The sequence below is a fragment of the Oncorhynchus nerka genome, linkage group LG24, assembly GCF_034236695.1.
Source record: "Oncorhynchus nerka isolate Pitt River linkage group LG24, Oner_Uvic_2.0, whole genome shotgun sequence".
Taxonomy (NCBI): Eukaryota; Metazoa; Chordata; class Actinopteri; order Salmoniformes; family Salmonidae; genus Oncorhynchus; species Oncorhynchus nerka.
In genome coordinates, this window is record NC_088419.1 from 58,567,708 (window position 1) to 58,580,016 (window position 12,309).

A 12,309-nucleotide genomic window follows, 5' to 3' on the forward strand; every position below is an offset into this window, starting at 1 on the left:
GAGCTCTTCAGTAATGCCATTCTATTGCCAATGTTTGTCTATGGAGATTGAATGGCTGCGTGCTCAATTTTATACACCAGTCAGCAACGGGTGTCGTTGAAATAGACAAATTGACTAAGAAGTGTCCACATACTTTTGTATATATAGTGTATATCAGAAGGATAAATTGATAATTGATAAAATAACATAGCACAGGATGTTACACATAGTAACCAGTCCACTTGAAAACAGTTTCCTCTAATGGGTTGATGTGGAGACCACAATAGGCCCTATAGTGATGGAGGAGAGCAGGAAATGATGGATCATGGAGGCTGAACTACAACACTTCTCCTTGACCTGCCACCTCAGTTCCAGGAGAGACGCTTCGATGGCACCTCTCCACACACAGCTGGTCCACATGCTCAGCACTCCACAATAAGCCACAATGCCCCACTCAACAACATATTACAGGAACTATTATAGCAGCTTTCTTTAAAATAAAAGACCATGGTAAAGGCGTGGGGTAACAAAATGGGCAGAAATATCAGATCTCATATTTAACTAGCTGCTCAATGTCTAATTTTCAGAATATTTCATCAGGCTTTTGTGAATCCCAGTATGTCTAGACATAATAATAATAATAATAATAATAATAATAATAAATGCATTTGGCATACGTTTTTAACCAAAGTGAATTAAATTAATGCATGCATACATTTTTGTTGTTAACACTGTATAACAGAAGATGCTAGAATAAAGAGAAACATGAACCGCAAAGCTAATAGGAGAGTCTGACATCATCTAGTGGCAAACTCAGGCAACGCATGCACTGGCCACCTAGAAATAATCATACAAGACCACAAATAATTATCTTACACATTATAATCCCACTTTCCAACAGAGTCTTGAAGGTCTAGGCATGTTTTATATATATATAATGTATAGCAAATACTATTATCTTTAACTAAGATCAAGAGACTCAGAGTTACACTAATGAGTTAAGGCCTGTAAATGTCTGTGGGTTAGCCTACCTGTTGATGACATGTGGCGAACAGTCAGGGTTTCGACCCATACACTCCAGAGCAGCACAGTAAGAGCCAAGGTTAGGCTTCAGACCAGCTTCTTCTATCAGAATGAACATACGGCCAATCTGGTTTAAAGAGCCCTGGAATACAACAAGGAGAGACACACTCAGGATAATCTTATATTCCACATGGGGAGGCCCTGCATCATTTCTACACAAGTCTGTAAAATACCACAGAGTTGCAGCTCTACATGCCATAGAAATAAAATACTGAGCTGCACTTACCTTCTTGGCCCAGACCCTCATCATGATGTTGTAGAGTCCTATGTTGAGCAGGTTGCGTCGGCTGACCATACGGTGGTGGCTGAGCAGAAAGCGGTGAGCTCTGTCGATGTCCCCACAGAACACACAGGCTTCCAGGTAGCAGCGCACACTGCGCTGGACGTCGCCGTACACCCTGGCCTCGCTGTTATCCTGCACAAGCTCAGGTCTGGCCGACACAGCCCACTGGTTCAGCTTCCTCTCCAGCTCCTCCACCTCTGCCAGCTCCCGGGCCTTGGCCTCAGCCTTCCTCTCCATCTCCTCGGCCCTGTTCCTGGCCTCCGACAACTCAGGAGCCGGCTCCTTCGAGGCTTTACCCTTCCCTTTGGCTTTTCTAATAGGCACATTAGCAGCAGCAACCGGTGCAGCTGCCATACTGTGCTCGTGCTTTGAAGCTGCCATGGTGTGCTCTTGGTTTTTCAGACTTTTACTCTTTTTAACAGTTGATGCAGTCTTTATTCCTGCTTTTGTCGATATGGTTTTATGTGAGGTACCTGGTAGCATCAGTTTGCCTTTGCTGCTTTTCACAGGTTTATCCTCTAGGCCTAGCTTCTGCTTCAGTTTCTTTGTTTTAGTCTTCTTCTCCTGGCTCAGTTTCTCCATCCAGCGGGATTTGGAGGCTGATGCATCTTTGCTCTCTCCTTTAACAGCCTGTCCCCCTCCCTTACTAACAGTCTGTCCCGCCTTGGGCACCTCAGTCCTCTCCCCAAACACATTCTTGGGACTGTTCCCTGAAGAAGCCCCTATCCCTGACTTGGAAGCTTTAACAAATTGCACCTTTTCTTGTTGGACATCTACAATGACGTCAGATTGGAGTTGCTGGATCCTGGCTTCGAGCACTGCAAAGAGGAAGGGAAGAGAGAAAATATTGAAATAATCAACATAAGAATGAGGTATCTTATGCATGCTAAGAATAGCATGCAAAATGTAAAACCATTGACCATTTCCAAACCTAGTAAAGCAAGTAGGCCTACGCACCATCCAGCAGCTGAGATTGTTCCCATACTCGTTTTTTCCCATCTTCTTTCTTTGGGATCAGAGCTGAGAAATGTCTTCGTTGTGATGTCCATGGTGGCTCTGCAAGTAGTAGGTGTTGTGAGCTTTTCTTTGACAAAAACTGACACACTGAATGCACTGTGACTTTAGTTGTGTTTTTCAAAAACAATCCTGGGACATTCGCAGATCAGATGCCAATTCGTGTTGAGGTTTAGAAATAAAATTGAGCAAATATTGCATTGACGTTTTTGACAGGCAACGACCTGCAAGTTTATAATATGGAGATCCTAATATAGTTACATAAACTGGAAATACAGTCATTTATCTCTGCGTTTACAAACGTGGTTTTAAAATATCGACAGGATGAGAATTGAGCATGGGTATGTAATAGCTGGTCAACTACAGCTGGTAAATCAATTTATATATTATAATACTAATAGATAGTTATCGAGGGATACCAAATATTGCAAGGATATTATAACTAGACAGTGCTGTGCTGGAACTCTCGTGCACCCGTCCCCTTGGCTTGACATACAGTAAGTAACGTTAGCTAGATAGCAAGGGACAAAACATACCTGAAATGTGCCTTTCAATGTTATTCCGGATTGTAAGGCAATGGTCAACATATGGCACGCGACGAACACTTATTTCCAACAGTATGCGACCACTCAGACACTTTGGAAAGGCACAGAGTCTCAAAAGTGACATGTTGACATAATAACCGCATTACTTTTCCCCACACTAGGCTGCCATTTTGAATTACACCAGCTAATCGAACACAATGGATCTGAGTACAGGCACGGATAGAAGAGCACCGATAAATCGAGCAGTGTTTGTTTTGAAAGAAGGTACACGTTTTTTTCTGCAATGGAGTGTAAAATATTTCCAATTAAACAAGGAATCATAAATATGCAATTTGTGAAATGTATGCGCAAAGTTGATTTTGTTTTGCCTTTAGTCTCAGTGAATAATAACTTTTATGTTTGTTGAAAATTAAGTTTTATTGTATTATTCAGGAATATCTGATCAATTTCATGTTGTAATTACTTCGCCACCATGGCCTAATTATTTCCTTAACTTACCTCATTTGCACTCACTGTATATAGACTTTTTGTTTTCTTTTGTTCTACTGTATTTTTGACTGTATGTTTTGTTTATTCCATGTGTAACTCTGTGTTGTTGTATGTGTCTAATTGCTATGCTTTATCTTGGCCAGGTCGCAGTTGCAAATGAGAACTTGTTCTCAACTAGCCTACCTGGTTAAATAAAGGTTAAATAAAATACATAAAATTATAGAAATGATGACCTCTACTGAAAAAAATAAAGGAGAATGAGTTTCAAACCTGTGTATGACCTATATCACCTATAGGTGGCAGCCTCACCATAAAATAAGTAGAACTAAGGTCAAACTAGGTGTAACACATAAGTGGTCTTGCAGTACAATTATGTGTTGGTTGGAATGAAAAATTGCCACATCACAACCTTTTGGAAGGCTTCCAAATACCGCTGATGAACTTTTGAAACACATTTGAACTGCCAATCCACGTTGTCAATGTGTAATTACAATATAACACCATGTTTAAAAATAATCATATTAGTTCTGCTTGTAAATTGGTTCGGTTAACCCTACTGGTGCGATGCATACAGCCCCTCTGTTCACTACAATATCATACTCAGCATACCTTTTGAAACAAATGCACAGTGCCTCTGCAATACAATACAATGAGATTCACTTACACGCTGCATCAAAATGGAATATTCTTTCATTGGCCCTTTTCATTGTATCCTTAGTTGAAGTAATGCAGAAGATAAATTCTACATCGTTCTAATAGCCTGCATGCCGTTTGACCTAACAAGTGTCAGATTCCTCTTGTCACCCGTAAAGCATTCCTAAAGACTTGTGCAGCCTTTTGTGTGAGGCGCTGGAAGTTAACATAAGTACTACTTGAGAGACCAGGCTGGGAAATGAGGTCCAGGCAGTACATCTTTCTCAATGGAGGTGGTGGTTGGGATCACAGTCACAGCGGTTGGTGTCTGCTACTGAGATGTAGGTGAGGATCAGGAGGTGTTTCTTGTTACGGTTCACGAGTAGGGCCCCTCGACAGGCTCGTTTGATGTGGTTGGCCTCTGTCGGCGGCTGGCTCTTTACGCTGGTGTGATAGTCATTGCCGGGTGAGTGACTGTCAATGCTTGGGCCAACAAAAGGCGAGAAGACAGGCATTCATGGCCCTGATAATAGCCAGGCCAGGACAAGGCTGCCATTCTCACACACTTTGATCATCTGGATTCTTTGCACACCTCTGTAGGGGCTCGCTATTTGTTTTACAGATGGACGCTGTTTTGAAAGTTCTCCTGGCCAGGGAAACTTGATGGAGATGCTTTGTGAAATGCTTGGTAAATGTTTTTGGCATGTGTGTGTGTTCCTCTCAGATGGAACAAATGACATTCCTGTGGAAAAAAGTTTTTAGAGATGGCTGCTTTAGGCTGTCCAACTGACTTCCTAGAGGAGTCGTTCTTGGACATGTCAAATATTAGTCATAATGTTGAAATGGTCAAGAAAACATATTTTGGAAATGATTGTGTGTGTACTGGACAGTATATGTATAATACACTCAGTGGCGTACTGCAGTTTCTGAGCAAGCTCCCCCACCCAAAAGTATATAAAAAAATTAATTGGGGTGGATTTTTTGGGTGGGAACTTCAGACAATTCTACACATTTTACCATGGGGCAAAGAGAAAAAAATCAGTTTTATAGCTCATTTCATGCTATTCTAAACAATTTGCAATGAGGCTGAGAGAATTTAGATTTGAACGTTTTTTTCCTGCTATTCTACACATTTTGCCATAAGGCTGTGATATAATTTTGCAGTTTTACCACTAATTTCCTGTAATTCTAAATGTTCTGTCATGGTTTATGACGTGTTCATATGCTATCTGGGGAGGGGGCAGACCTCCAGACCACCCAACCCAAACCCACCTCCGCCTTGCAGGGGGTGCAGGGGTGTGTGGTACGCCAGTGAGTACAGTATATGCATAGCCATTTATCGGAAATATGTTTTTGTTGGTCACATTACGTAAGTATTCATTATTCATCTTCTCTTCCAAATATTGCCATAAATAACATTTTTAATTCCAACACTTTCTTTTGTTCGTTTACCAAACAGATTGAGCAAATATTTGAAGTACGAGTGTCAACAGTGGATTAATACTAACATCTTGACCATTCTGACTCACACCACTCTCACAGGGTTTCCCACACAAAGAGGCAAGGCACATTAAGATGGTTTGAATTAGTGAGTCATCTCTGAGAATATTGTAAAGATTTTTTATGCTGGTATTTACAAGTGCTACTTAGTGGAATAATGGCTGAGACTACAGAGGTGCATGTAACATTTAGCCTTTGTGATGCTTAGTTATTCCCATCACTGTACTTAATGCTAGACTCAAAGTACCCTTTTGGTTCTTGTCCAAAACCTCTGAGGGGTTTTAAAATGCTGAGCCAGCAGAGGTCATTACAGTAATTACGTCTACATACCGCTATCTCTGTGTCTCACCTTATCAGTGTTCTGATTATCTGCTTTGGTATCACTGATGTGCAAAATCACAGCTACTTAATCACACCTGTCATGTCTCTTTTTTTCTTCAAAAAGCCACAGTTTGTGCTATCGCCCTGAGATCTACTCCCGCCATCGTAGGAGGATGAGGATAGCTTCTGGGTCTCTCAGAACAGTTCAGTCCATCAGATAGGTGCCCCGTTTATTACCAGGCCACCAACAATAGACAATAGTCACGAAGCAGGATATGCAAATGAGCCATGCTCTGACTAGGCCAGGGCACAGTGATGGTGGTGGTTTGGTCAGTTCCTGAATGAGGCATGGATGTTTACTCAGTCACTCACAGTGTGTGGCACAGAGATATCAATAACACGTTCATTGGTCCAAACTGTCAGGAAGTCGACAAGTGAAGACAGATGAATTTGCATATTCACAGAGGTTATTTTGTTATAATAATTGATTGGCAGTATGTTACACAGTGCATTCGGAAAGTATTCATACCCCTTCACTTTTCCCACATTTTCTTACATTGCAGCCTTATTTTAAAATCTACACACAATACCCTATGCCCATGCTGGGAAATGGGGCAGCAGGTAGCGTAGTGGTTAGAGCCAGTAACCAAAAGGTTGCTAGATCGAATCCCAAATGCATTAAAAATAAAAACAGAAATACCTTTTTTGCTATGAGACTCGAAATTGAGCTCAGGTGCTTCCTGTTTCCATTGATCATCCTTGAGATGGTTCAACAACTTGATTGGAGTCCAGCTGTGGTAAATTAAACTGATTGGATATGATTTGGAAAGGCACACACCTGTCTACATAAGGTCCCATAGTTGACAGTGCATGTCTGAGAAAAAACCAAGCTATGTGGTTGAAGGAATTATCCATAGAGCTCCCAGACAGGATTGTGTCAAGGCACAGATCTGGGGAAGGCTACCAAAAACTTTTTTGCAGCATTGAAGGTCCCTAAGAACACAGTGGCCTCCATCATTCTTAAATGGAAGAAGTTTGGAACCACCAAGACTCTTCCTAGAGCTGTCCACCTGGCCAAACTGAGCAATCGGGGGAGAAGGGCCTTGGTCAGGGAAGTGACCAAGAACCCGATGGTACCTCTGTCAGAGCTCCAGACTTCCTCTGTGGAGGTGGGAGAACCTTCAAGGAGGTCAACCATCTCTGCAGCACTCCACCGATCAGGTTTTTATGGTAGAGTGGCCAGATGGAAGCAACTCCTCAGTTGCACATGACAGCCCACTTGGAGTTTACCAAAAGACTTCCTAAAGGACTCTCAGACCAGGAGAAACAAGATTGTCTGGTCTGATGAAACCAAGATTGAACTCTTTGGTCTGAATTCCAAGCATCACGTCTGGAGGGAACCAGGCATCGCTCATCCCCTGGCCTATGCCATCCCTACGGTGAAGCATGGTGGTGGCAGCATCATGCTGTAGGGAACCAGGCATCGCTCATCCCCTGGCCTATGCCATCCCTACGGTGAAGCATGGTGGTGGCAGCATCATGCTGTAGGGATGTTTTTCAGCGGCAGGGACTGGGAGACTAGTCAGAATTGAGGGAAAGATGAATGGAGCAAAGTACAGACAAATCCTTGATGAAAACCTGCTCCAGAGCGCTCAGGACCTCAGACTGGGGGCGAAGGTTCACCTTCCAACAGGACAATGACCCTAAGCGCACAGCTAAGACAACGCAGGAGTAGCTTCGGGACAAGTCTCTGAATGTCCTTGAGTGGCCCAGATAGAGCCCGGACTTGAACTTGATCAAACATCTCTGGAGAGACCTGAAAATAGCTTTGCAGCAATGCTCCCCATCCAACCTGATAGAGCATGAGAGGATCTGCAGAGAAAAATGGGAGAAACTCCTCAAATACAGGTGTGCCAAGCTTGTAGCATTATACCCAAGAAGACTCAAGGCAGTAAAAGCTGCTTCAACAAAGTATTGAGTAAAGGGTCTGAATGCTTACATAAATATGATATTTCAGTTTTTTTTACTTGATAAATTTGCAAACATTTCTAAAAACATGTTTTTGCTTTGTTATTATGGGGTATTGTATGTAGATTGATGAGGGGGGGAACTATGTAATCCATTTTAGAACGTAACAAAATGTGGAAAAGTGAAGGGTTCTGAATACTTTCCTAATGCACTATATTTACACATTATGTCCCTTGCGAATTTACTAACTTTCCCACAGCTGTTACAAATAGATGTTAGCTAACACATTGTTACAGTAAATGTGAAGACTCACAATAGAAATTTGCCTTTTAATATTTGGATAAGAGATAAAAGAGCAGAATTATTCTATCATAAGCTTAAAAAGTGAGAGGTCAGGGGTCAGCAACTGAAAGAATCTACAAGCCATCAGACTGCTGAACACTTGAACTGGACTGACCACCTGCTCTGATTCTCTGCACCTCACTCACACACACACACACACACACACACACACACACACACACACACACACACACACACACACACACATATTCATGCTACAGACACATCATAGCTGCTGGCATACTGTTATTATGATTGTTAAATACTGTACAATTTAAAACACTTGCCCCCCAATCCCCTTTTTCCCAAAACACGTGTAAATATTGGACTATAATTATTTTACTGAGCCATTTACATTATGTTCATAGTCCTATCTTTTATTATTTATTATTGTTGTTGCATCATCGAGAAGGAACCTGTAGGTAAGCATTTAGTTGGATGGTGTATAACATGTGCATCCCATACATACAACTACTGTAATAAAACTTGAAACTTGAAGATCAGCAAGAGAAGTATAGAGGGAAAGAGGGGGACAGGGAGTGAGTGAGATAAAGAGAGGAAGGGGAAGAGCGATTGAGAGAGAAAGAGAGAGAGAGATTAAGTCCAGAAACAGCGAGTGAGTCAGTGGAGTTAGCAAAAGAGAGAAAACAATTAATAATAGGAGCTATTACTGAGGGATCGTCAGTGCTAAGAGGGAGGTCGAGTTTCAAGCCCTTTTGAAGACTTTGATGGTACAAAACAGGCCTCATTACAGAGATATTATCTCCATTCATACACTTACAGAGCCGCTTGGATCCCTGCTGGGAAAGATTAGGTTCCTTCGCTTGTGAACATCCTCCTCTGGTGCCCGGGCTGCAGAGTTTTCTCAGCTCAGGGCGCACCCTGGCTGGGAGACGCGACGTGGGAGCCGACTGAAAGCCTTCTGCAGGAGAGAGGGGAGGGCTCAAACTCCCAACAAGCAAGCCCTTTCTCATTTGGAGAGAGAGCTGCGTCACACCAGAGGGCCCCCCACTGGCTACTGATCTCTGAGTTTAGCATATGCCTTGTATTTTAGGATAGGGACCCAATGGGCTTTGGGCCTTGCTTCTTAACGATCATCACATTGACTAAAAGTCTTGAATGGACTTAGATGCTGTCACATAGGCCTACTGTATTTAATGTTATACTGTACGTGTCTATCTAACTTTAAGCATCAACTGTCAGAGCAGCTTACCGATCACTGTACCTGTACACAGCCCATCAGTAAATACCACACCCAACTGCCTCATCCCCATATTGTTTTTGTTTTTTTGTGCTCTTTTGCACCCCGGTATCTCTACTTGCACATCATCATCTGCACATCTATCCCTCCAGTGTTAATGCTAAATTGTAATTATTTCGCCTCTGCAGCCTATTCGCCTCTGCAGCCTTGCTTCCCTAATCTTACCACATTTGCACACACTGTACATATATTTTTCTATTGATTTATTGACTGTACTTTTGTTTATCCAATGTGTAACTCTGTTGTTGTTTTTGTCGCACTGCTTTGCTTTATCTTGGCCAGGTCGCAGTTGTAAATGAGAACTTGTTCTCAACTGGCCTACCTGGTTAAATAAAGGTGAAATAAAAAAATAAAAAAATATTATAGTATGTTTTGAACTGGTTACTGAGAATAAGGTGCACACCATGATAAATATACAAGAATGCGGTAAAATAATTGAACAATGCGACATTATTTGAAGCACCATATCCACACAACTCATTTTGGGTCATTCATAATCAACCTCTACAATAATATGTCTAACTTCAATAACTAAGGATACTGTATGGGTCTATAGTCAAGCCACAGACAGCAATACATGAGCTTGTGTCTAGCTTTGCACTGACGTTTGGATCCAGGACACCACAAAGCAATCTACTGCCACATCTGACATTCGGATGAGGGCAGAACCTTTGTTCTTTGACCTCCGGGGAAGACTGACTTTTAAATAAGAAGTTATACAGTACATAGCATGATTGTATGATTTTAATTATGGCCAATTTTCAGAGAGGATGGGCAAATGGAGCTTCCTGGGGGGGTATGTGAAGGCCAGAGGGGCACCAGATTGGTGCAGGCCACATGAAAGAGTTCCCTCTCCATGAAGTGAAAATCGGGATGACCAAGCAGCTGGCATATGAATGAAGTGGAAATAGAAGAGCTATCATAGAAATCAGCTTAAAGAGTAATTCAACTCAAATAGAATCCCAAAGAAACACCCCAAAGAAAACCCCCTTGACCCAGTTATTTGAGCTATCTTTTTATAATGGTATGTAGACCTACACGCCCACAGCATGATGTAAAGTCTACCAGCCACACGTGAATGTAGATGTATACTCTTTATTGATTACAATTAGATTTGCATATTTGTATTTAACTTCACACATTGTTGAGCAGGCATAAGCAAAGCCAGCTGTGATAGAAGGTCTTCTAGTACTTCAGAGGGAATTGAAGAATATTGTTTTCCATTACACCGCTGATAGAGAGAGCTGGAGCACCCTAAAACAATTACACAGGCAAGCCTGCGAACACTCAGCTGTCCTGAGAACTATTTACATTTTTTTGAAGATTGGGAAACAGTTTTATACAATGCTAACATAAAACACATCCCCTATGTGTGCTGTGCTCTCCCGGCCCAGGCTCCTCCAGCCTGGCAACAGCACAGGCAGGCAGCGACAAACAGACAGTTATTCCGCTGAGCGGAAGACGGGGAAGAAAGGACAGTCTGTAGGAAAAAAGGAATAAACCTACTGGAAGTCAAGAGACACTGCAGCGTGGTTTAATTGGTGGGGGAAAATTGTGATTTTTACTAGAGCCTATGAAGATAAATAGAGAGAGAGGCTTTGATGAGGAGGTCCACTGTATCTAATGGCCAGAACAAGCAGGTAGACAGGAACGGCTGCCGGGGGTTGGGGCTGGGGGGGAGAGAGAGGGCGGCTGGTTTCTGTCTCACTGGTCTTTTATGATGGGAGAGGGGGGAGATATAAGGACAGCCAACTCCTGGTAGCAGTTAACAAGCTAAAGAGTGTGAAGTGACTGTCGCCCTCTCTGTGCACGCACCCCTCAAACACACTTCCACCCCTGGACACCGTGGTCGCCCCGGGGCGGTACACATCATTGAAACCGGGAAGTAAGTGCCGCACTAACTGGATAGACACACTTTAAAACATGTGCTGTGGAGTGCTGCGGCTGGTCTCATAGTGAATGCTCCTAGCACCCTCGGCTGGCGGAAACAGATGATATCAAATATTTCATTTTGTTTCACTTTGGTGTAAAAAACAACAACACATAGCCTACAGTGCAGTTACAGTCTTATCATCATTTCGTTATTAATGATTGCATATAACAGTGAACTTGAGCCACTCTTCAAATACCATCAGGAACAAACTTAATTAAGGAGTGAGGACAGGACAGTATATGGACAGTTTTGAGAAATATTGAATGTAATGCATTAGGGTGTCTTTCATTTCTCTGAAGCCAATGACTCAGTCCTGATTCACAGACCGAAAGACAGAATGTGAAGTAGTAAAACACGTGTTCACCATTACCACCCTGGTCTTACGAATCAAAGGTGAACATCAGACACAGCCTCATAGAAACATTAACACAGGTGACCAGAAAGACTTCACTGGAACAGCTCTACCAACACTCCCCTCTGCCGTTGTTTCCGACATAATGATGCAAAAACTAAAGCCCTTTTTAATCTGTCCCATGTGTCTGCAAACAGTCCAGTCTCAGGTGTCACAAAAGTCCACCTCCCATGTCACTTTACTGGAGTTACTTTCTTACTGATGATTTGACCTGGGAGAACTCCTCACCATCTTCAAGAGCTGGGACAACAAAGGTGTTTGACTTGACACTTTCCAGTTGACACTTTCCATGATGCAATAAAACCTACAGTTCGCAGGCTTAATGACACTAATGGCTGTCTAGGAACCATGATTAGGAGAACAATTCTACGTTAAGAAATTATAAAAGGGAGATGGTGCAAAGCCTCTCTCGTTTATTTTAAATAGTTATCAATGATTGTGGCCCCACCCCTCTCCTTTCAACCCCCCAGATGCAAGCCCTGCCCAGGATAAAATGCAGGACAAGCCCAAGCCTCCCATTCTACACAGGAGAAAGGACTGGCTGCA

At 42.5% G+C, this 12,309-nt stretch overlaps 1 protein-coding gene across 4 annotated transcripts in view; it reads right to left on the reverse strand.

The window, feature by feature from the left end:
• LOC115108290 (DNA-directed RNA polymerase, mitochondrial-like) overlaps positions 1–3,095 on the reverse strand; it is a 93,770-nt gene extending 90,675 nt beyond the window's left edge. For 2 of the 4 annotated variants that reach the window (XR_010460923.1, XM_029632445.2), the window contains exons 1-4: positions 2,896–3,095; positions 2,303–2,401; positions 1,289–2,163; positions 1,011–1,144 (exon numbers count right to left, since the gene is read on the reverse strand). Coding sequence is in view for 3 of the 4 variants with exons in the window: in XM_029632445.2 (XP_029488305.1) it covers positions 1,011–1,144; positions 1,289–2,163; positions 2,303–2,401; positions 2,896–3,028 (1,241 nt within the window). In the remaining variant the exon portion in view is untranslated. The remainder of the gene's footprint in view (positions 1–1,010; positions 1,145–1,288; positions 2,164–2,302; positions 2,402–2,895) is intronic. The other 2 variants (XM_029632443.2, XM_029632442.2) reach the window with 1 other exon arrangement.
• Positions 3,096–12,309: the final 9,214 nt, after the last annotated feature.